The following is a 24,755-nucleotide window of genomic DNA, read 5'->3' as shown; positions in this document are numbered from 1 at the left end:
ACATTAAACACTTCACTGATAAGGACAACTTCCAGCTCCTGGATAGGTAAGGATGTAAGTACGGTGGTTCCTATGACAAGTCGTTCCTCTTAGTCCTTAGTTCACCACCATGCTCAAATTCAGTTCATTCCAGGTGGCGTCTGCACTTGACTCATTGACACCTGTACTTTGTTTTCTTGGGAAAAGTACTTAATTTTCAGGTTCCAGTCAGGAATATCCATATTTCCCAGTCGTGGTAACCTTGACAAAGCATCTGCATTGCAGTGCTGCACTGATGGTCAGTATCTGATTTCATATGAGTAGCCTAACACAGCCAGTGCCCATCTCTGCAGGAATACTGCCGCCATGACAATATTCTCATACACTGATCAGAAATGAAGGTTAGCAGCCTGTGGTCTGTCAGCAGCATGAAGCACTGCTGTAAAGAAGTGGTGAACTTCTTAATACCAAACATGATGCCCAATCCTTCCTTTTCCACTGGGTATACATCTCCACCATCTTCATTACTGACCTAAACACATTGGGCCTTTCCTCTCCATTTGGCAAGATGTGTGATAGTACAGCAGCAATCCCATTAGGTGAGGCATCATATGCCAACTGCAGTAACAATTTTGTGTTGAAATGAGTCAACACTTCTGACCTTTTCATGGGTCACATTCACATTCTTGGGTCCATTTTCATGGCAGCCATTTTCCCAGCAACTGAAGAAGGAGGCTTTAGCACAAGTTGCCAGATCAGACATAAATTGCTATGGCAAGTTCATAGGTCTCAAGAACAATTTCAGACACATAGAATATCTGGGCCAGTTAAACAATGAAGTCTTTAAAAATCTTGCATTTCTCCCTTTGTACTTGTGGGCCATGTTCCTGCAACCCTTTTAATGTTTCTTGTAGGCTTTTCTCTTTGGAGGATCCCGTAGGTGAAATATAGTCCATATAATGTTGGCCAATGGCAACTTACTCAAAATTTGGTCCATGACCCTCTGGAATACAGCCAGTGCTGATGTGATGCCGAAAGAAAGTCATTTATAATGGAACAGTCCCGTGTGTGACTATCATCAGCAGTGGCTGGGACTCCTTCATGACCCCATCTGCAAGTAGGCTTGCGACAGATTCATTTTTGAGAATTTCTTTCCTCTAGCCAGTCCACTGAACAAATACTACAAATCTTCTCTGTGCCATCTATTTTTAAAACTGGGATGATTAGAGTGGACAATTCACTGGTTCCAATGCTCCCAGGTTCATCAGCCGTTCTAATTCTTCTACTTTACGCTGGATGGCATAGAGTACTGGATGCACGTTCAGACTCCTTTGTTGAACCTCCCACTTCAACCAAAATTTAAGTTTTACCCCTTTCATTTCCCCTAAGTTTACCTTATGTCCTAAAACTTTGGCAAACTTATTTTTGTAACCACCCACAAATTCAACTTTAATTTCTGTAACCAGGAGCATCTGAATAATGCAAGGTGGTCACCTCTCACTACATACAGAGACAGCTTGGCACACTGGTCCTTTAGTTGTGCTTTACTAATACAAAGCCCTCAGTTGGCACCACTTGTTTCATGTATGTCTGTCGTGTATTCTTGGCAGACTTCAATGGCAGTGCCTTTAACATTTCTCTATATATATTGATTTGGGAATCAGACGTATCACTGCACTATATCCACTTCCATCTTTACTGTCTTACTCTCTAATTTGGGAAGAATCCAGAAACAATCAATCAATCAGTTTCACCCCGTACCAACAGGATGCTTAATCAAAACTTTACTGACTCTAGGTCCTCTTCTCCCACAGACCAGGCTGTCTGATGGTCTGCTCTCTGGCTGGCAGCACGAACCTCTTATCCTCTGAATTGTCTCCTTTAGACCCACCTTCTCTTGCTTGAGTTGTACTCAGCAATTTCAGGCAATATGGCCCATTCATTTAGACCTGCAGCACTGTGCTTCTCGAGTCCAATACATTTGAGTCCTTGTGGTCACTCTTGCCACACTGGCAGTTTTCTACGTTTGGTATCACACTCTGCTGACCTTTCACTACTTTACGCACCCAGGTATTCCACTAACCTCTTTAAGGCAGCACAAAATGAATTATAGATTCTTCTCCATGCTGTACCTGTTCAAAATAATGGAAGTGTTCCACAATCATTAGTGGCTTTGGTGCAAAATAACTCCCTAACTTTTCACATTGTTCTTGGTATATCTTCTCTGCAGTTTCTCAGGTGCAGCAGACTCATTAGAATTGTGAAGGTCTTGCTCCCAACAGTGCTCAAGAAAACCAGAACCATCATGTCATAAGCCACGTTATTCATATTTAAATACACATCAAACTATTTGGTGCATGGCATCCAACATTCTATCTCTTCAACAAACACCCAATGCACCAAACTGGCATGCCATTTGTATTCCCACCATTCAAGTCCAATCACCATTCACAGTTCTCTCGGTGAACAGTCCCTGCACCAACTGTGTTAGCACACTATTCTTTTCTGATGTCACCCACAGCCCAGGCAGCCCTGCAATTGCTCTTTGCAATGACTGTGGAAAGTGCAGCCCTAATCCCCTCACGACTGCTTCCTTCAATGTAATCTCACCAATCCTGTTCTATGTTTGAAGTCCAATTGACGTTTTTTTGTCTTGTCACCTACTCTTACCACCAGTTACAGTGTTTGGGATTCACTTGAACCATAAATAGAACATAAGGTGGATGGATGATAAACCTGAGGGTAAAATTGTGTGTCCTCTCAGCTCCACAGTCAGTCCTAGATTGCCTCCCCTAGCACCTGCACTGGATCACCTGACCTACTCTCTTAAAAGTGCAAAATCCCTTTAGACAATGGATAACACTTCCAAATGTTAGTGCTTGTCCAGGTGCTTGGCAATTTTGAAAGTGATTCCAGCGTTCTAGCAAATATCCACTGAGTGACCAGTTATTTCAAGAGTGACACATGGTGTTTTGGTGTGGAAATTGTCCATCGAGGGACGCTATTAGATATGTGGATAATTAACGTGGTGAGTTTGGCAAGATATGTCAAGAAAACCTGCTAGGCCTCACACAAAAAAAACCAAAAAATAAAAATCGAAAACCTAGTGAAAATCAGACCTAGCCACAAAATGCTTATGATTTAGTCCAAAGTACCTCAATCAGCCTACAAAACCAAGAACCTCAAAAAACAACAGTTCACCTTACAAAGTCAATGTTATTGGTTACTGCCAGTGCAAGGGCCACAATGCTCACATATCTGCTCTTCACAAACAATCCAGAAACTGATCTGTATGTCTTCTTTTTGGACTTACAAATGTACAGACTGGGAATGAGGTATGTTGTATAACTAATTCTTCTTACATTTAGTAATTAATAAAATATTGACTTTTGTTAATGCAAGAATGTTTAGTTAAATTGGCTTCTTTGAAAACTGAAAATAATTTGGTCCTGGAAGGAAGGACTTTCCCTTATGGATGCCTTGACATATTAACCTTGTTGAAATCAACTAGCAAAGGGACAGGTGAATAAAGAAAGGGAGCCAGTACATCCTACCTCAGGTGGGAGCTTAACAGTTGCAGTATTCCATATAGAAATGTAATAAATTGGGGAACTATGCTTGGTTATATAACAACTGTCATAGTCCTGGCATTGTAAAGGCATTCCAGTCAAACCAACAGAAAAAGAATCACAGATGAGATGTTTAACTCAGCCTATTCTGAACAAAGAGTACTGAAAGTCCAAGATGACACAAGTGACCACATAGTTATCTGCCATAACACACAATGGTTGTTGACCAGATGCATCAACACCATCTTGTTCATTAAAATGACTCAACCTTAAGCCTGGTCACATAACTGAAACTGTTATTTTTTGAACAACTTTAAATTATACCATCCCTTAGTTAGTTACTTACATCAATACAAATCAACAAAGCAACTTCAAGTTTAGATACAGCCTACTTTTTGTCTCAAACTCTCAAAATGGAAAAAAAGCCCTTTATTTCATCTGAAAGCGAGATCATTTTTGCACCTTCAAATGCAATTCCACTCATTTTGACAAATATTATTTTGCCGAATCAGCCAATTGCAAAATATCACTAGACATTAACTCACTGGGCTCTAATGCATGGGAATTAATGCCAATATCTTTATTTTTAAAAATTCTATTGATAACTTCTTTCCTTCCCCTTTCTTTCTTTGTATACTTCTGTGAAAGTCTAGATTAGAGTGGTGCTGGAAAAGCACAGCAGTTCAGACAGCATCCAAGGAGCAGTAAAATCGACGTTTCGGGCAAAAGCCTTCATCAGGAAGGGCTCTCTGTGAGAGAGCATGTGTTGCAAATCATTCACCAAATTGAATGCTTCAATAAACCATCACTTGTTTGTTTTAACTCTAAAGAAAATTCCAAAGAAGAAAAATTACAGAACTCGAAATATAAACACTGTTTCTCTCTTAACAGACTAGCTGAGTATCTCCAATACTTTCCATATTTGTTACAAAAGAAAGTTTGTTGCAAGTCATTTAAAAATTGGACTTCACAAACAGAACATTTGGGGGAAAAACACAACATACTCTATCATGAACAGGAAAATTAAAAAAAACAAATCACTTATCACTGACAGAAAAAAAACAAGTAGAAATAACTAAATTCTCTTCTTCCTTTTTTCTATGACACTGCATATAACTATCTTCAATACATCAAGGAAATAGCAATTATCTACACTGCTACTATATGTAATCCTTTTAGTGTTATTGTTCTAATTAAACCCAACATGAACCTTGCATGATTCTATTTATTCTTCTAAAAGAGATTACTTACTATTTAAGGTATTCCCTAACCCTGATAATATGAACTCTATATACAATGATTATTTACACAATTTCTATTTTGGCATCATCAACTTCTGTGTTATTTCAGTGTCCTATGTATTCCTCTGAAGCTGATAATTTGGGAACTTGCAAATACTTATTATGTTTCTGCCTTTGAAGGAGAACCACTTGCAGAGAGGATTTACACCACCAGCTAATAAAAACAAAGCGCTGAAGAAACTCAGCGGGTCTTCCAGCATCTGTAGAGAAAGAAACAAAGTTAACTTTGTGAGTCTGACAGAACTCTTCATTGTGATATTCCTACATTCTTCAGAGTCAGATTGCACTCGCAAAAAATGTCATATCAGATTTGGAAGGTTAACTTTGTCCCTCCTTCCACAGATCCATAAACCTGTTGAATTTCTTCAATGTTTTCAACTTTTATTTCAGATCTCCAGATCACAATATTTTAATACATGTTAATCTGATGTCAAAAATAGGAAAAGAGTTAATATAGGGTTCTTTAGAAAAAAAAATACAATTTGACAGAAGCAATATAATTTAATGAAAGAGTCAAAATATCCTTCAAATTCTCCATTACCTGTCAGTCAACTGAGTCTTTCTCATATTTCCACTAATTCCACTTTTCCTATCATGTCAGTACTTGTAGATCAAAGCATATAGTATGATTGGCTATGAGACATAATCCATTTTGCCGTATTGAAAATTCTGATGCTATTTGGTTTGCGATACCTTCCATTGCCCAGGTGTGCAATATGCATTAGTCCTTTCAAAGTCCACATTGATTCCACTGTACCATTTACTCTAGCATTAAACCCGCATGGTTTAATGCTAGAGTAAACACACTAACATGGCAGTTTCTACTCTACACCCATTTTAGCTCAGTATTATTGCTATTTCCTTCTATTTCTATAGCTTATACCTGGCAGATCAAATTCATTGCAGAGAAATGTGAGGTAATGCATTCTCGTAGAAAAAACTTGGGAGACACAATCCAGGGTCAATAGTGCAGCTTAGAGTTGAGGAGTATAGGGACCTCGAGATTCATGTGCATAAATCTTTGAACGTGGCCAGGCAGGTTGAAATACCTGTTAACAAGGCTTGCAACATCCTTGGGTAAGTGTCTAAGACCAGTGGGCCACATGGTGGCTCACACCGTAGGGATTCTATGAAATTCAAAATGAGAAACAAATGATTCAGAGCAGATCTGATAAAGAATTTTTTCATCTAGAGGGTAGCAGATAAATGAACATGCTGCCTGAGAGAGAGTGGTGGAAGCAGATACTCTTGCAACTTTAAGAAGCATCTGGATGAGCATTTAAAATATCAGGACATAGTAAACTATCAACCAATTGCAGGTAAATGGGATTAGTAAAGTTTGGTGTTTGTTGGTCATCATCGATACGTTAGGCTGAAGAACCTGTTTCTATGCTGTATAACTTTATGAATTGATAAATAAAGGGACAGTGTATTAAAAAAAGGGAGTTATGTTTGTCAACATGTTAGTTTGACAATGCAAGTTGATAATTAAGAAGCAGTGGATGTAGTTTATTTAGATTTTCAAAAATATTCAGCAAAGTATCACAAAAAAGGTTTTGCATAAGGTTAGGATGCATGGAGTTGGAGATAATATATTAACATGTATAGTTCATAGGATGAAAGACAAAAAACTGGGTAGAAATAAACAAATCATTTTAAAGTTGGCAAGCTGTTCTAATAGGGTGAAATAAGCCTCAGCTTTGAGGCCTCAATTATCATCTTATAATCTAATTGCCTGAGTTTGATGAAGTAAATGTGTAATGTATCCAAGCTTATATGCAGCATAAAAGTTAGGTGGGAACATTAGTGTTCAGGAGGAAAAAATTTGCTTAATTGAGAAGATAAGACAATTGCAAATTGAGTACAATGTAGGGAAATATAATGTTACTTAATCTGATAGGAAAGATACAAATGATGTATATTGTTTAATTGCAGAGTTAACCATTAACTGTTGGTTTCACAGGGATTTCGTTACCTTTGTACACAAGTTAGAACACAGTTACATAAAGCAATTATGAGGAAAATGGTATTGAGCCTTTATTGAAAGGAAGTTGGAATACAAGAGTAAGGATATCTTAATGCAATTGCACAGGGTCTTGGTGCAACCAAATCTGCAATATAAATTCCAGTTTTAATCTTCATACCGAATGAAGGATATACTTACTGTAGAAGCAGAACATCGAAGGTTTGCTTAATGGTTTCCTGGCTTAACAGAGTAGTTTCATTTAAAGAGATGTACTACAATTAGCCAATATTCTCTAGAGTTTAGAAGAATGGGAGGTGTTTTCAAAGAACACAATATTCTAAGAGGATACAACAGGGTAAAAGATGAAAGGCTGATTTCCCTTGTTGCAGATTCAAGAAATAGGAGGAAGTCTCAGGATAAACTGACAGCCATTTCAGACCAAGAGGAGAACTTCTTCACTCAAAGGGGTATGATTGCTGGAATTTCTACTCAAGATACTCAGTCCTTAAAGAAATTGAAATCTTCAATTAATTGATCTCCTTAGAGTCCAGACATCTAAGGCTTGGGACAGAATCTGAAACCTATGAAGATTTGCTACAATCTTACTAAATGCAGAAGAGATTTAAGGGGCAAAAAAGTTACTTCTCTCCCATTTCTTTTGAATCTATTTTATATGTATTCACAAATGAGGGAAAATCTTCACTGCTGCAGTGCACCAAAATGGATGGTCAGCTGACATATTCTTGATGGTATTCCCTAATTAAACAGAAAGTTTTCATGCTTTTAGTTCATATTGAATTACCTTCACATCAATAAATTGATAAATAAAGATACTGTTCTTTTAATATCCATACCTGTTAAGTAAACTTTCTTCCTTCCAAATCGATCAGAAAGTTGTCCAAAAATGATTACACCAACCAAGACACCAAAGAAATATACTGAACTGGCCAAAAAAATTTTGTATGAAGCATCTCCAATGAGGAACCACTGTCAAAATACAGCAAAGACGTAAATGAGGAACAGGTCAAACTGTAATCTAGTCATTCCAAATCTTATTGAACAGAAAAAAGATTCTCAGGAGACTCAAAAGAGCAAATGCTAAAAGGACTCTCTTGTGGGAATCTAGAACTGGATACAGTTTAAAAATAAAGGATTTCTGGCATGTAGAGAACTTTTTTTTCCCTCTCAGAGGGTCATTAGTATTTGGAATTCTCTTTGCAGATAGCAGTGGAGACTGAGGCATTGAATATAGTCAAGACTTATTTGGACAACTTTTTACTCAACAAAGGAGTCAAAACTTATGGGTATGGGTGCAGTAAAATGAAATCATAGTAAGGATCAGATCAGTGGTGATCTCACTGAATGGCTGACTGTGTAGAATCAATCGGTTGAAAGACTAGTTTTTCTGCTTTTCTTCCTTCTGATCTTATAACCAAAATAGTTCTAGTTCCTGATCTTTGACATTATTTCATGAATAGAGAGCTCTAATTTTGTTCCAGACTGTGTGATAGCTCATTTCTATACAACTAAATATTTTCACACACCCTGAAGATTTCATTATAGATTTACTGACTTAACAAATTTCAAATGAGGTAATCATTCTTTAGAAGTCTTACCTACCTCTCTGATAACTGATGAGGAACCAGTATCAAAATGCACATGCCTTTGAATCTCAGACTTGTTCACCATATGAAGCCAGTGCTTAAATGCCTCATTCTGACTGACTGAAATGTTATCGTGGCTTGAATCTGGTGAAATATTTCCAAAGTCCCAGTGATAAGGTACCCTTGCTCCAGCTATAGTCATGAAGACTGCCTGGGCAGCAACAAAAACCTAATTAAAGAAAGGAGTCATTACACAGCGAATGAGTACATCCAGTGTCAGTACTAATGAATAATATACTTTACTGCTATGAGTCTATCACTTAAACAAGAGGTCAGTGAAAGTATTATTCCAGTTTTCTGAAGATTTACCTTTACTCAAAATCATAATCCCTAACTTCAGAGAAGTCAGTTTGTATAGCCTTCAATTAAATGCTTCATGTGATCAATTATTTGCATCAATACCAAAAATTATTGACCACGAATTTAGCAATCCATAATGACTATTGTAATTAAGGTAAGATGCATGAAAAAAAGTCTGCAAATAATGCAAAATTTACCTCTGATTTACTCAGATTTTCCTGTAACATTAATGTGTGGTCTTTCCTGCCCCAACAGTGAATTTGTCCTAATCAAAAAATAAAATATAAATACACAATCAGGATTAGGAGTAGTCTATTCCACTACTCAAGGAGATCATGGGCAATTGAATTGTAACCTCAAATCTAAATACCCTCTTACCCCAATAACTTTTGAACTTTTGCCTATCAAGAATCTATCTGCCTCTATCTTCAAAGCATGCAAAAACCTTGCTTCCAACTTCTTTTCAGAGTGTTACAAAGAGTCACTCCTCTCAGAATTTTTTGCCTAAACTTCATTTTAAAGGATTAACCACTGATGTTTTTTTTTTAAAAAAAGACTGCTAATTGTAGATTCTCACTTAAAAGCCTTAATATCAAACTAGCTGTCCATACCTACTTGGTCTGGGTCCCTCAGGATCCTGCATGTTTCAATCAAGGTGCCTCTTATTCTTCAAAGTTCCAACAGTTAAGAGGCCTAGCCTGTCCAAACTTTCCCCATTAGACAACCCACCCATTCCAGGTGTTAGTTTAGACAGCCTTCTCTGGCATGCCTCCAATGTGTTTACATCCTTCCTTAAATACAATGACTACTGATGTACACAATACTCCAGATATTACTTCCTCTGTGGACATGACAGTAGTGCATTATCATTCCTCATGCTTTTCAACTTCCAAGCAGCCTTAAATGTGGTTAAAATCTTCGGGTAAAAAAAAGAGGTCTGCAGATGCTGGAGATCACAGCTGAAAATGTGTTGCTGGTTAAAGCACAGCAGGTTAGGCTGCATCCAAGGAATAGGAAATTCGACGTTTCGGACATAAGCCCTTCATCAGGAATCTATTTTTTGGACCTAGTGTGGGACTGGAGCTGGGGGTGGGGGCGGGGTTAGGGGCGGGGACAGAGATCGACGTAGGGGCGGGGTTAGACGTGGTGACGTTGCTCGGTGTGGGGGCGGGGTCGTGTCGTGACGGAAATAAGCGTGAGGGCGGGGTTACGTGTGGTGGCGAAAGTCGGCATGGGGGCGGGGTTATGCGTGGTGACGAAGGTTTGCATGAGGGCGGGGTTACGAGTAGTGACGAAAGACGGCGTGGGGGCGGAGAAACCTGAGGCGTTGTGGTCCTGCAGGTTAGTGATGTCAGTGGGGGCGGAAGTGGCTGCGGCGACGGCAACCGAAGGGGCGGAAATGGTTGTGGCGACGAAAGAACCGTAGTCATTCCCGGTAGCCGCGGGGGTCGCGAGTCCGTTGGCGATCTTCCTGGCGATCGTGGAAGCGGTTGTCTGTGCGGTGATCGTCGGGGCGGTTGTTTGGGCGGTGATCGCGGAGGCTCCGAGGTCGGTGGGGGTGGAAGTGACGTCACGGTCGGCAGCAGCCGTTGGTGCCGCGGGCACTGTAGCGGCCACATGTGTAATGGATCCGACAGGCCGATAGAAGATTCTGGAACAGTTGAGGAACCACGAGTGAGTACATGAAAGTTTTCGGTACTTACTGTCTTTAATTTCTGATATGGCTAGGAAGAACTGTTTGTTTAGTGTGTGGATTCTTCTGTAGATGAAGAACAACAGAGGTCCTTTGCAGGTCTGTGAGAGTGTTGTCCTGAGCTGGGTTAGGGCTGATTGCAGGGAATGTAGGTAGCGACGCATGGCTGCAAGGGTGGAGCGGAGGATCCGGAGGGAGGTCTGATGCTGGAGGCTTCGGATTTGTCGTAGGTACAGGTTGTCCTGGTTGGGTCCAAATTTTGTTGGTTGGAATGCAGTTCGGAGTCCGTGTGGGATCAGTCGGTTCCGTAGGCAGGTGCTGAGGAAGGAGATGTGGCTGTGGTAACGAGTCTGTTTGAGAACGTGGCTGAAGAGTTTCTGTGCAGAGGAGATGATCTGGGGGGTGCAGTGAGAGAAAGACTCGCTGAAATCCTTGTAGAGGGAGGAAGAGAGCTTCTTCAAGGAAGGCATCCTTGCAAGAGGATTCGCAGTAGGTTAAAATCTTCGGGTAAAAAATGAGGTCTGCAGATGCTGGAGATCACAGCTGAAAATGTGTTGCTGGTTAAAGCACAGCAGGTTAGGCAGCATCCAAGGAATAGGAAATTTGACATTTCGGGCATAAGCCCTTCATCATTCCTGACCATATTTATTTCCAATCCCTCTCTTCTGTTGTGCAGTTTTAATAGGTGCCCTTTACCTATTTCCATTCTTCCCACCCAATCATAGCCAGAAAGTTTTCAGCAATATTTTCTCTTTGTCTATGCACCACTTCTTCAAGGACCCATCTTTGTTCCCCTCCTATAACTCATTTATATGCTTTCTATAATTCATTTACATGTTTCCCCTTGGCAAAATATCCACATTCATGATATTAGATTCAACATGTATTTTGACAACATTCTTGATACCATTCTTATCCAGCACTAGATGAATTGCAAATTTTCTTGATTAATCATTAAAATTACCTTAACTGTTACCTTCTATTTTTAAACAATATGTTCTGACACACTTCTGAACCAAGCAAGACATGAACCCAGGTGTTCTGGTCTAAAGCTAACATTTCACAACTACCTGAATCAAAATATCCAAATTCTATACAAATAATTAAGTTGTGCAATTTGCTTCCTTTAGAAATTTGTTTATGACCCTTGTCCTTGGATCAATGACAACTATCTCATTAAAATTACACAGTAATCAAAGGACTACAAAAAGATGGGAAGGCATCCTACAAAACATTTAAAAAGTTTACATTTCCCAATAATCCCTTCTGTTAGTTTGGTATAATTTTCATTATAAACTTCCATCACTTTTAGCAGGATTTTCACTCTTTGATGAGGAGGGTGCGCAAACTGTCAACATCAGTCACATTATGTAATTTGAAGATAATTTGATTTTGTTTCCCTTCTCTGATATCAATCATCCAATTTCCACTAATACTGTCTAACACTGATAAGAACCGTCAGGGTTTATTACAAGTTATAATAATATCTTAGCTTGGCAAACTGAAGATTGACAGACTTTCCAAAATTAAGTCTCATCATACTTTAATTCAAGTTTAGTTGCATATTTTTCATCAATAAGGTATCTCAGTCCAGACAACATTTGTACTTATTCATTGGCTCACTCCAGCTGCGTGATATTGAAGTACAACTTGTTTTTGTAAACTTTTGTAAACTCAATATACAGCAATCACCAAACACAAAGCTAATATTTTTATATTTCTTATGTCTATTCCCCACTACATAACAAATCAAGATAACAAATTTAACAAAACTGTTCCACATACAGTTAGAATTCAAGCCCAATATAGCACTACACTGTTAAAGTGAGTCAGTTCACAAACACATTTGCCAGAGGACTAAAATTCCTTGTGATTAATATACAATGTTTCATAACCCACTGCCTTAGAACTGTCTGCAGGATGGGCCATTAGGCGGTGCCCAGACACTCCACCTTAACACTTTGAGCAGTTAACTTTGTCATATTTCAAGTCCCGGATAATATGAACATTAACTGATTATTTGGATTAATGTTATTCCAATTCTGTTTTCTGTTGTAAAAGCCAGATCTGCAAAACTGTTTTCAGTTTAATTCTGTCTTTATTTAATTCCTCCATTTTACAGATACCTTCAATGATATCTTGAACAAATAAAATCTCGCAATCAATCCTCTATTCATTGTGACACCAATGATGGTTCCATTTGTTCACTGGAAGACTATTCGAATTTTATTCAAGAAAAGAGACATCTGACCCAGCCTGGTTACCTTCTTCGAGGACCAAATAGCAATTAGAATCAGAAACTTGTCAATTTGGAACAGGTTAGCATAATCCAACAGTTTAAAACATAAATACTGATTCAAGTTTCCCCAAATTGAATATTTTCAATCTGTAATGCAAGTTGTTAAAGTCCATGGCGTATTGCTTCATAGAATGACCAACCATTTTCCAAAGTCTATCAAGGTCTGAGCAGAACTCAAAGGATTTAGCAGATCATTCTTCTTATAAATGTCATTCAAAAAGGTTCAAACCTTCTTCTGTCTCCAAGACCTTGACTGTTCACCCTATCCATACCCCTCATTATTTTATAAACCTCTATAGATCCTCCCGTCAGCCTCCGATGCTCTAGGGAAAATAGCCCCAGACTTTAGAGCCTCTCCCTATAGTTCAAACCCTCCAACCCTGGCAATGTCCTTGTAAATCTTTTCTGAACCTTTTCAAGTTTCACAACAATTTCCCTTTAGCAGGGAGACTGAAACTGAACATGGTATTCCAAGAGTTGTCTAACCAATATCCCATACAGCTGCAATGTTACCTCCCAACTACTATACTCAATGCACTGACCAATAAAGGCAAGCACATCAAACACCTTTTTCACTACCTCGTGCATCTCAAAGTCTCTTTGTTTGGCAACACTCCTCATGTCCTTACCATTAAGTGTATAAGTCCTGCCCAGTTTTACTCTATCGAGATGTAGCACCTCACATTTATCTAGATTAAATTCCATCTGCCACTCCTTGGCTCATTGGGCCCACCTGATCAAGGTCCTATTATATGCTGAGGTAACCTTTTTCGCTGTCCACAAGTTCTCCAATTTTAGTGTCATCTGCAAACTTACCAACCATACCTGCTATATTCATATCCAAGTCATTTATAGAAAATGACAAAAGCAGTGGATGCAGCACCGATCCTTTCGGCACACCACTGGTCACAGGCCTCCAGTCTGAAATGCAACTCTGCACCACTAGCCTCTCTCTCCTACAATTAAGCTAATTTTGTATCAAAATGGCTAGTTTTCCCTGTACTCCATGTGATATAATCTTGTTATCCAGTCTACCATGCAGAACCTTGCTATACACCTTACTGAAGTCCATATAGACAATGTCCACCACTGTGCCTTCATCAATCCCCTTTGTCACTTCTTCAAAAACACTCAGTCAAATTAGTCAGACGTGATTTCTCACACACAAAATCATGTTGACTATCCTTAATCCGTCCTTGCCTTTCCAAATACATGTAAATCCTGTACCTCAGAATCCCCGTCAACAATGTGCTCACCACTGATGTCAGGCTTATTGGTCTATAGTTCCCTGATTTTTCCTTAAATAATAACATGTTAGCCAACCTCCAGTCATCCAGTGCCTCACTTGTGACAATCAATGAAGAAAATATCTCAACAATCAACTCCCTAGCTTCCCACAAAGTTCTAGAGTACATCTGATCTGGTCCCAGAGGTTTATCCACCTTTATGCATTTTAAGACATCCAGTACCATCTCCTCTGTAATATGAACTCTCCAAGATGCTGTTATTTATTTTGCCACATTCTCTAGCTTCCTTATCCTTCTCTCAACACTGATGCAAAATACTATATTTAAAGCCACAGAATCTCCTGTCTATTCCCCTAACCAAAGAATTCCCCCCTCAGTACTACCTTTTGATGCTTTTTCCTCCCACCTTGTACACTGAACCTCTTGTAGTGCCACATGTTTAGTCCTTGTTGCACTGCTCCAAGCATCCTTTGCCCAAACCATTGTTCATAACATAACACCAAGACTTCAGGGGAGCTACACAGCTTACCTGTTTCACTCAAACCATCTGATGATTACTATTTCCTATCTGCTTGCTTATGTGGGGGAGGCGATAGCCTAGAGGAATTATTGCTAGACTGTTAATCCAGATACCCAGGCAATGTGTGGGGACCCAGGTTCAAATCCCACCTTTGCAGATGGTGAAATCTGAATTTAATAAAAATCTGGAATTAAGAGTCTCATTGTGACCACAATTGACAATTAATGGGAAAACACTTCTGGTTCACTGATTTCCTTTAGGGATGGAAATTGTCATACTTAGTCTGGCCAATGTGTGACTCCAGACCCAAAGCAATGTGGTTAACTCTTAACTGTCCTCTGGGATGGGCAGTAAGTGCTAGCCTAGCTGGTGATGCCCTATAAATAAATTATTTCAACCTCAAGTGTGACCACCTCACTGAATGCAATATATATGTAGTTATTTGCCTCATGAATACACGTCAGTTACTCAACGCATTGCTCTAGTTCAAAAAATCTCAGCCTCAACCGTTTGCTGTTAATTATATTCCTTGCACATAGCTCATATTGGTCAGAAGAAGTGTCCACAATTCCTGCATGCCATGAGCCAGGCATTCGACTTGACTACTTTTATATTATTTTTCTTGTTGTAACTTTAGTTACTTTAACTTACTTTACCATTACCTAAAAACTTTTCTTCATTCTTATCACAAATCAGCTTCCACTCCTATACCAAGAGATTATTTATTTTCCTTTGCTGGCTTAGAATTTTATATTTTTCGAAATTATTAGAGTTGAAACATAGTCTTTCACAGCAGCTGCAAATCAACCAATCAACTCATCACTTTTCTGTGATGGCACTTGACGTCTCTCTTCTTGACAAGTTGCTTTAAGTGTGTCTGCCCAATTTCACAGTGAAGACACCAGCCACATACCTGAATATCAAGAGAGTCAGGGGGAAGGGTTGAGAGTAAAACAGAAGGAACTGGGGAAGATTAAAGGGCTAAAGGACAATAAATCACCCAGACCAGATGGACTTTTACCCCAGAGTTCTGAGGAGACCATACAGGAATCAAGGAAGGTCCCAGAGGAGTGGAAAATAGCTAATGTAACATCCCTGTTTAAGAAAGGAGGAAAGCAAAAGATAGAAAACTATTGGCTGGTTAGTCTGTCCTTGGTTATTGCTAAGATTTTAGAGTACATTATTAAGGATGAGATTACAGAGTACTTCGGAATGCATGGTAAAATGGGGCTAGGTCAGCATGGCTTCATCAAGGGGAGGTCATGTCTGACAAATCTGTTAGAATTCTTTAAGGAGATAACAAGCAAATTAGACAAAGGACAGCCAGTGGACATGATCTATCTGTATTTCCAGAAAGTCTTTGTCAAGATGCTGCATAGGAAGCTGCTATATAAGATAACAGCCCACAATGTTAGAATCAAGGTACTGGCTAAAATAGAGGATTGGCAGAAGGTAGAGAGTGGGGATAAAGGAGTCTTCTTCAGAATAGCAGCCAGTGACTATCTGGATGAAGGAAATGAGGGCATTGTTGCTAAGGTTGCAAATGATGCAAAGATAGTTGGAGGGATAGGAAGTGTCAAGGAAGTGGGGAGGCTGCAGAAGGAGGGTTAGACAGGCTAGGAGAGTGGTCAAAGAAATGGCATGGAATGCAATGTGGCAAAGTGTGAAGCTAATGACTTTGACAGCTAGGAAAGGCATACGCTATTTTCTAAATGGGGAAAGGTTTCAGAAACCCGAAGCACAAAAGGACTTCGGAGTAGTGGTTCAGGATTCCCTTAATATTGTTATGCAGGTTCAGTTCACAATTAAGAAGGCAAATGCAATGACAGAATTCATTTCAAGAGAACTAGAATACAACAGCAGAACGTACTACTGAGGCTGTATGTGGCTCACGTCTGACCACATTTGGAATACTGTGAGCAGTTTTGGGCCCTGTATCAAAGGAATGATGTGCTGGCATTGGAATGGGTGCTTAAAAAAAGAAGGTTTGCAAGAAAGATCCCAGGGATGAAGGGAATGTCATATAGGATGTGGTTGAGGACTCTGGGGTTGTACTCAATGGTGTTTAGAAGGATGGGGGGAAATCTCATTGAAACTTACAGAATTCTGAGAGGCTTGGATTGAGTGGACGTGGAAGAGATGTTTCCATTTCAGAGAAACTAGGACCCTATTTATGTGTTCGTGACTGTCTGCAGGGCTTTTTGTTCCTCCATCTCTCATTAACTTCTACCATGATTATCATAAAGAGATAGGTGAGTGTGCTACATTAACTAGTTGACACAAAGGTCAAGAAGGCTTTTACGTTCCCTCTACTGTCAGTTGCTATACTGGATCTGTGGCAATATCTTTAAGACTAGCCGTGTGTGAGTAGTGTACGTCTGAGCACTTCTTGGCAATGGACTTTGATATCCCTTATCAAGTAGAAGCACAGTAAGTGTAAGCAGCAGGACATTTTGTGACTAATGTCTGATCTTGTACCATGAGACTTCATGGGTTCTGGAATCACTGTTCAAATTTCAAAGGCACCTTCAGCTTGCGTACAAGTGTGTCACCACTTCTAGTGGTACAAGACATAGTCAAGGATGGTGATGATGGGTATGGGTACGATTGTCTGAGTATAACTGTGGGACAGTTTTGCACAGTCCCCAGATGTTGCTCTAGATTGGATTAGATTCTCTACTGTGTGAAAGCAGGCCATTTGGTCCAACAAGTCCACACCCACCCTCCAAAGAATAATCCACCCAGACCCATTCCCTGACATTTATCCTTGACTAATGCACTTAACATTGGGCAATTTAGCGTGGCCAATTCACCTAACCTACACATCTTTGGATTGCGGGATGAAATCAGAGCACCCAGAGGAAACCCACACAGACACAGTGAGAATGCAAATTCCACACAGACAGTCACCCAAGGCAGGAATTGAACCCAGGTCCCTGGTGCTGTGAAACAGCAGTGTTAAGCCATGAACCACCGTGCCAGGCGGTCTGTCCAAGTTTCATTCCTTTTTGAGGAGGCTTGCAAACATATCAAATTTACACACAGGAGGACGTAGTGATGCACACACAGATTTCAGACTTCCATCAGTGAATCCAATAGGTTTTAGTTTTCTATCGTGGTGGGATTTGAATCCCTTCCTGCTACACTGGAAGCTGCTAAATAAGATTAGAGCCCACAATATTAAGGGCAAGATACTGGATCAGCTGATTAGCAGAAGGCGAAGACAGGGGATAAAACAGTCTTCAGGGCAGCAGCCAGTGACCATTTGGACGAAGGAACTGAGGGCACTGTTGCAAAGGTTTACTGGTTCAGTCACTGTCCCATACCTCACGAGCATGTGAGTTATTTTAATTAACCTGCTCAGTGATGTCATTACACCTCTGAAGCAGGTGGGTCTTGAACCCAGGTCTCCAGGTCCAGATGCAGCGACTCCACCAGGAGCACATTTATTGATGTGTACGTAACTTAATTTTCCTGAGGTGATTTGAATTTTTCAGACAGACATGGACTTCAGTGAGGAACTGTCCATTTCTAAGACTTAAACCAGATATCAGAATTCTAAATATGAAACGATAAAATTTCCCCTACAAAGGTTTTGATGAGCAGCAGAACTTCAATTATAAATCCTTGTTTGATACAATGTTGGACTTCGTTAAAAAGAAGTTAATACCAGTAAATTAAATTTGCCTCATTTAGCGATCGAAAACATGTTACAAAGCTACCTACGGTTGGATCATTTCTCTTTGTTTATCGAAAAGGACAATTCAAGCTTAAAAGTTCGAATAAACTAATTTTTCCCCTTTTCCTGAATCACATTTGCTGCATCCTGACAAAGTTCCTTCTGGCACATCTGTCGGGCAGAGTTCAGCTCCTTACTCACCTGCAGCAAGTTCAATAAGACGATGAGGTACACTTGGTACCTGCCGACCCCGCCCATCCTTTGGTAAGCCTCGTCCACCCCCATCACACTGACCCGCTGCCCAGATGTGGGCCGCAGCACTCAGCTTGGCTCGGGCCGGCCCGGGCGGACTTTCAAGTGGCTCAGTCCCGGAACCAAGGGAGGGGAAAGAGGCTGCGCTCATCACCATGGGAACGGAAACCTGCCTGGCCGGCCCCGCCTGCCTGCCACGCGGCCGCCCGCAAACTTCGGTTAAGCTGGCGTAGCGCAGGCGCATTTGTGCCCCTCCCTGTCACCCCGCCCCCCCCCTCTCACCCGGGCCACACTGGCCACCACCCTTGATAAGTGCGCATGCGGTCTGCTTGGCTGCCCATCTGTTATTACGGCATGGGCGTCTGTGTGGAGCGTGGGAAACTATTCAGAACTTTGCACAACTCGTTCTGTGCACACGTTCCACCTTCAAGTGTCACGAGGTGCTTCAGATGATATGTTTGCCGAAGATTATGCACTCACAGAGACTTGCCCTGAAACTTTAGAGGGTTTGGCGTTCAACTTGGCAAGCGTCGTCGCACATTTTCCCACAGTTTAGATCAGAGTGGAAAAGTCGATTTTCCTGCTCCTCGGATGCTGCCTGACCTGCTGTGCTTTTCCAGCACCACTCTGGTCTCAGCTCTGGTTTCCAGCATCTGCAGTCCTCACTTTTGCCACATTTTCCCACAGTGAAGTATCGAGACTAGAAATTTCACCGTGAATCTTCACTGTGCATCCTCATTAGCCAATTCCAATTTCATCACACAAAGAATGGTATGCCAATGGAATTCACTACCACGGAAAGCAGCCGAGGCCAGTACAATTGTGTGATTCAAAGGAATTAGATATAACATGTGGGGCTAACGGGATCAAAGGGTATGAAGGGCAAGTGGAAACAGGCCATTGAGATTGATGATCAGCTATGATCATAATGAATGGAGGACTGGGCTTGAAAGGTTGAGTGGCCTACTCTCCCTCCAGTTCTGCTGTGTTTTCTTTGTTAAATGGCAACCATAGTAAAGGCTGAAATGATGACTATAAATTGAGCCTGCATTTGACTTAACCTGCCTCCATTCACACCCTCATTTCCATGACCACTAATTAACAACAAACATATCTCCATAATCAATTAAAGGATTGGTTCATCAGTTCTGGAAACTCACTTCATTTTCTTATGGCTTTGCTACCTGCAGCACAACTTTATTGATGTACTGAGAGTTCATATTGTATCTCTACCCACATAGGCTCAGTCCTTTCAAGTAATAGGCAAAATAAGTATCCAACCAAAGTAATCATCCTATTTTCGAGGAGAAACTGAGGTCTGCAGATGCTGGAGATCAGAGCTGAAAATGTGTTGCTGGAAAAGCGCAGCAGGTCAGGCAGCATCCAAGGAACAGGAGATTTGACATTTCAGGCATAAGCCCTTCTTCAGGAATTCCTGAAGAAGGGCTTATGCCCGAAACGTTGAATCTCCTGTTCCTTGGATGCTGCCTGACCTGCTGCGCTTTTTCAGCAACACATTTTCAGCAGTAATTATCCTATTTGTTGTGGTTCTGTTTGCCGAGCTGGGAATTTGTGTTGCAGACGAATCGTCCCCTGTCTAGGTGACATCCTCAGTGCTTGAGAGCCTCCTGTGAAGCGCTTCTGTGTTGTTTCCTCCGGCATTTATAGTGAATTGTCTCTGTCGCTTCCAGTTGTCAGTTCCAGCTGTCTGCTGCAGTGGCCAGACTACTACGACCACTAGGACTCATAAACCAACAGCCACTCTCAGACAACAACTCACCAGGACAAAGGACCCAATTCCCAGCATGAGCAAAACCAACATAGTGTACAAAATCCCATGCAAGAACTGCACAAAACACTACGTAGGACAAACAGGAAGACAGCTAACGATCCGTATCCATGAACACCAACTAGCCACGAAACGACACGACCAGCCATCCTTAGTAGCCACACACATGACAAGCAACATGAGTTCAACTGGGACAACACTACTATTATAGGACAAGCAAAACAGAGAACAACCAGGGAATTCCCAGAGGCATGGCACTCATTCACAGATTCTATCAACAAACACATTGACCTGGACCCAATATACCGGCCACTGCAGCAGACAGCTGGAACTGACAACCATAAGCGGCAGAGACAGACCACTATAAATGCCGGAGGAAACAACACAGAAGCGCTTCACAGAAGGCTCCCAAGCACTGAGGATGTCACCTAGACAGGGGACAAAACGTCTGCAACACAAATTCCCAGCTCAGCGAACAGAACCACAACAACGAGCACCCGAGCTACAAATCTCCTCACAAACTTTGAATCATCCTATTTATTTATGTTAAACCTCATTTTGTTTACTCTTAAAGTTTATTAGTGTCCTCCAGCAGTTTGTTACAGATTTCAGTGTTGAATATCCATTTCCAATGTGTTTTTTTAATTGATACACCTGTAAAATACTTCTATTTTTAAATTCTTAATTGATTTAATTTAAAGTTGATTGATTAGTATTCCTACTTGGGAATTCAATATTCACCCCTAATTATCAGTCTAGTATGTCTGCAGTTGGTATTAACTAAAGGGTGAACTGTAGAACTAAACATAATTTCTTCAACATCTTTCTTACCATGATCTCTATCAGTGGAAGCCTTTGTCATGTGATGAGACTGGCTAGTAAAAGCTGGCTCCTGCGCCATATGTTCATAAGGGTGGCCCTCCAAATCGGGTGCCCAATGACAAACAGAAACAAATAACTCCACGGAAACATATCCACCCCTGCCCCCATCATTAGCCACAACTTCAATTGCAGTGCAGCCTACCTGACCAATCCCAGCAAGCCCAACTATTATCTCGTTTCAGGTTAGTGTCCATTACTCTGTTTTACATTGGGTGCCTTCCCAGCAGTAGTTAATAATCCAGGCTGCTTTGACTGAAGAGCAACCAGCTGTACAATTGTTTGGCATCTCTTGGAGGTGGAATCACCACTCTAAAAGGAATGGAAACTCTCATGCTATGTAGTTTATAGTATGATCAGCGAGGGTCCCAGAGGATTGGAAAATGGCTAACATAACACCCCTGTTTAAAAAGGGAGTAAGGCAGAAGACAGAAAATTACAGACCAATTAGCCTAATCTTGGTTGTGGGTAAGGTCCTGGAATTCATCGTGAAAGATGGGATTTCTGAGTACTTCTATGTGTATGGTAAAATACGGCAGAGTCAGCATGGTTTTATCAAGAATAGGTCAGGCCTGACAAATCTGCTGGAAGTCTTTGAGGAAGTAACAAGCTGAGTAGACCAAGGAGAAGCAATAGATATTATCTACCTGGACTTCAAGAAGGCCTTTGATAAGATGTCACACAGAAGGCAACTGAGTAAGATATGGGCCCATGGTGTTAGAGGCAAGGTGCAAACAAGGATAGAAGCTTGGCTGTCTGGCAAAAAGCAGAGAGTAGGAATAAAAGGTCCTTCTCAGGATGCCAGCCAGTAATAAGTGGTGTTCTGCAAGGCTCAGTGTTGGGACCACAACCTTTCACTTTATACATTAATGATCTCAATGAAGGAACAAAGAGCATTCTGTCGAAGTTTGCAGATGACACAAAGATAGGTAGATGAACAGTTAGCATAGAAGAGGTGGGGAGGCTATAGAAGGATTTGAACAGGTTAGGAGATTGGGCAAAGAAGTGACAGATTGTGTATAATGTGGGAAAGTGTGAGATCATGAACTTTGGTAGGAAGAACAAAGGCATGGACTATTTTCTAAATGAGGAGAAAATGCTGAAGTCTGAAGTGCAAAGAGACCTGCGAGTCCTAATCCAGGATTCTTGCAGGTTGAGTCAGTAGTTAGGAAGGCAAATGCAATGATGGCATTTGTTTTAAGAGGACTTGAACATAAACCAAGGATATATTTCTGAGGCTCTATAAGGCTCTGGTCAGGCCACATTTGAAGTATTGTGTGCAGTTATGGGCCCCATAGCTCAGGAAGGGTGTACTAGCCCTGGAGCGTGTTCAGAGGAGGTTCATGAGAATGGTCCCAGGAATGAACAGCTTAATATACTAAGAATGTTTGAGCACTCTGGGTCTATACTTGATGAAGTTTAGATGGATGAGGGAGTATCTAATTGAAACTTACAGAATACTGAATGGTATTGACAGAGTGGATATTTGGAAGATGTTTCCATTGGTAGGAGAAATTAGACCTGAGGGCATAGTCTTAGAGTAAAGGGATAAGGAGAAACATCTTCATCCAAAGAGTGGTGAATCCATGGAATTCACTGCCACAAAAGGCTGTGGAGACCAGATCATTGAGTATATTTAAGACAGCAATAGAAAGATTCTTGATTGTAAAGGGGATCAAGAGTTAAGTGGAGAAAGAGGTAGAGAAACTTATCAGCCATAATTGAATGGTGGAGCAGACTCAATGGGCTGAATGGCCTAATATTCTGTTTCTATGTCTTATAGTTTTATGATGGAAACAGTATCAGATCACAAATCCCAGAAATAGGCAGGCTAGCACTGCCTGTGGTTTTCTGACGCACCGTAAGTCATGGTTGCATTTGTTAGAGGGCAGACATCTCGGTTTCAGTACTTACAATAGCATAGTAGCTCAGTGGTTAACACTGCAGCCTCAGTGCAAGGGGTCAGGGTTTGATTCCAGTCTTGGGTGATTGTGTGAAGTTTGCACATTCTCCCTTTGTCTGCGAGGGTTTCTTCCAGGTACTTCGGTTTCCCCCCACAGTCCAAAGATGTGTACGTTTAGTGGATTGGCTATGCTAAATTAGTGTCTAGTGTGCAGGCTCGGTGAGTTAAATATGATTTTATATGGAAATGGTGGTATGCTGTTCAGAGGGTCAGTGCAAACTCGATGGGCTGAATGGCAGTTATCTGGCAGCCATTCAGGGTTGCCCAAATGATTCACTATAGGAGTTCCTCAGGATAGAGTCCTAGGCCCATCCATCATCAGCTGATTCATCAATGACCTTCCTTCCATCATAAGGTCAAAAATGGGGATGTTTGATAATAAATTCATAATTTTTAAAATCAATGCGTCTTCATTGATGCTGAAAAAGCACAGCAGGTCAAACAACATCCAAGGATCAAGAGAGTTGATGTTTCAGGCATAAGTCCTTCATCAGGAATGTGGAGGTGGAAGGGGGCTGGGGGTGAAGGTAGGTGGGATGGAGATAGGTGGATCCAGATAAGAGGTGATTGTGATAGGTCGGTGGGGAGAGTGGAGTGGATTGGTGGGAAGGAAGATGAACAGGTCGAGAGGGTGGTGCTGGATTGGAGGTTGGATCTGTGATGAGGCTGTGGGTGGGGTGGTTAGTTAGGGAGCCTTGGAAACTGGTGAGGTCAATGTTGATGCTGTGTAATTGTAGAGTCCTGAAGCAGAAGATGGCTTCCTCAAGTTGGCTTTGAATTGGTGATGGAGGAGGCCCACAGTTTGCATGTTATTGGGAGAGTATGAGGGAGAGTTGAAGTAGTTGGCCACAAGGCAGCGGGGTTGTTTGGTGCATGCTGATCAGAGGTGTTTCCTGAAACAGTCCATATCTAAATGCAGTAAGAACTGGTCAATATTCAGGATTTGGGTGATAAAAGGGAAGTAATTTTCACAGCACACAGGTAATGACCACTTCCAACAAGACAGATTCTAACCATTGACCCTTGATAGTCAATGGTATTAGTATCACTGAAACCCCCACTATCAACATCCTGGGTGTCGATCATTGACCAGAAACTGAACTGGACCAGCCATACAAATACCGTGTTTGCAACAGGGAAGGAAGCATGCAGTAAAAACTCATCTCCTGGCTTCCCAAAGTGTCCACCATCTATTAGACACCAGGTAGGAATGTGATGGTATACCCTCCATCTGCTGGAGAGTGCAGCAATACGATGCAGGTCTTTAGATTCAAACATCATGGTGGTAAGCACTAAGTAAAAATAACAAACAACTACAGATGCTGGAAATCAGAAACCAAAGCTGGAATTGCTGGAAAATGTCAGCAGGTCTGGCAGCATCTGTGGAGAGGAAGTAGAGCTAACATTTCAGGCCCAGTGACCATGGTGAAGGGTTACCATGGTAAAGGGATACTGGGATTTGAAATGTTAAAGCTGTTTTTCACTCCACAGATGCTACCAGACATGCTGGGTTTCTACAACACTCCCTGTTTTTGAGGCAATTATACATATATTTACATTCACAGAAACTCCTATCTATCCCCCAACTAAAACCTGCCCCCTCAATGGAACCTTTCCACTCTTCTGCCTCCCCACTCTGTACACTGAACCACCTA

The 24,755-nt window shown here is 41.1% G+C and overlaps 1 protein-coding gene across 1 annotated transcript in view; it reads right to left on the bottom strand.

Moving 5' to 3' along the window:
* Nucleotides 1–18,583, bottom strand: part of LOC132820775 (solute carrier family 22 member 15-like) — a 76,898-nt gene extending 58,315 nt beyond the window's left edge. The window contains exons 1-3 of the mRNA XM_060833068.1: nucleotides 18,419–18,583; nucleotides 8,436–8,648; nucleotides 7,670–7,802 (exon numbers count right to left, since the gene is read on the bottom strand). Coding sequence (XP_060689051.1) covers nucleotides 7,670–7,802; nucleotides 8,436–8,648; nucleotides 18,419–18,502 — 430 coding nt within the window. The 5' untranslated portion in view covers nucleotides 18,503–18,583. The remainder of the gene's footprint in view (nucleotides 1–7,669; nucleotides 7,803–8,435; nucleotides 8,649–18,418) is intronic.
* Nucleotides 18,584–24,755: the final 6,172 nt, after the last annotated feature.

The sequence above is a fragment of the Hemiscyllium ocellatum genome, chromosome 12 (genome assembly GCF_020745735.1).
Source record: "Hemiscyllium ocellatum isolate sHemOce1 chromosome 12, sHemOce1.pat.X.cur, whole genome shotgun sequence".
Lineage (NCBI taxonomy): Eukaryota > Metazoa > Chordata > Chondrichthyes > Orectolobiformes > Hemiscylliidae > Hemiscyllium > Hemiscyllium ocellatum.
This window is presented reverse-complemented; position numbering and strand designations above follow the sequence as displayed.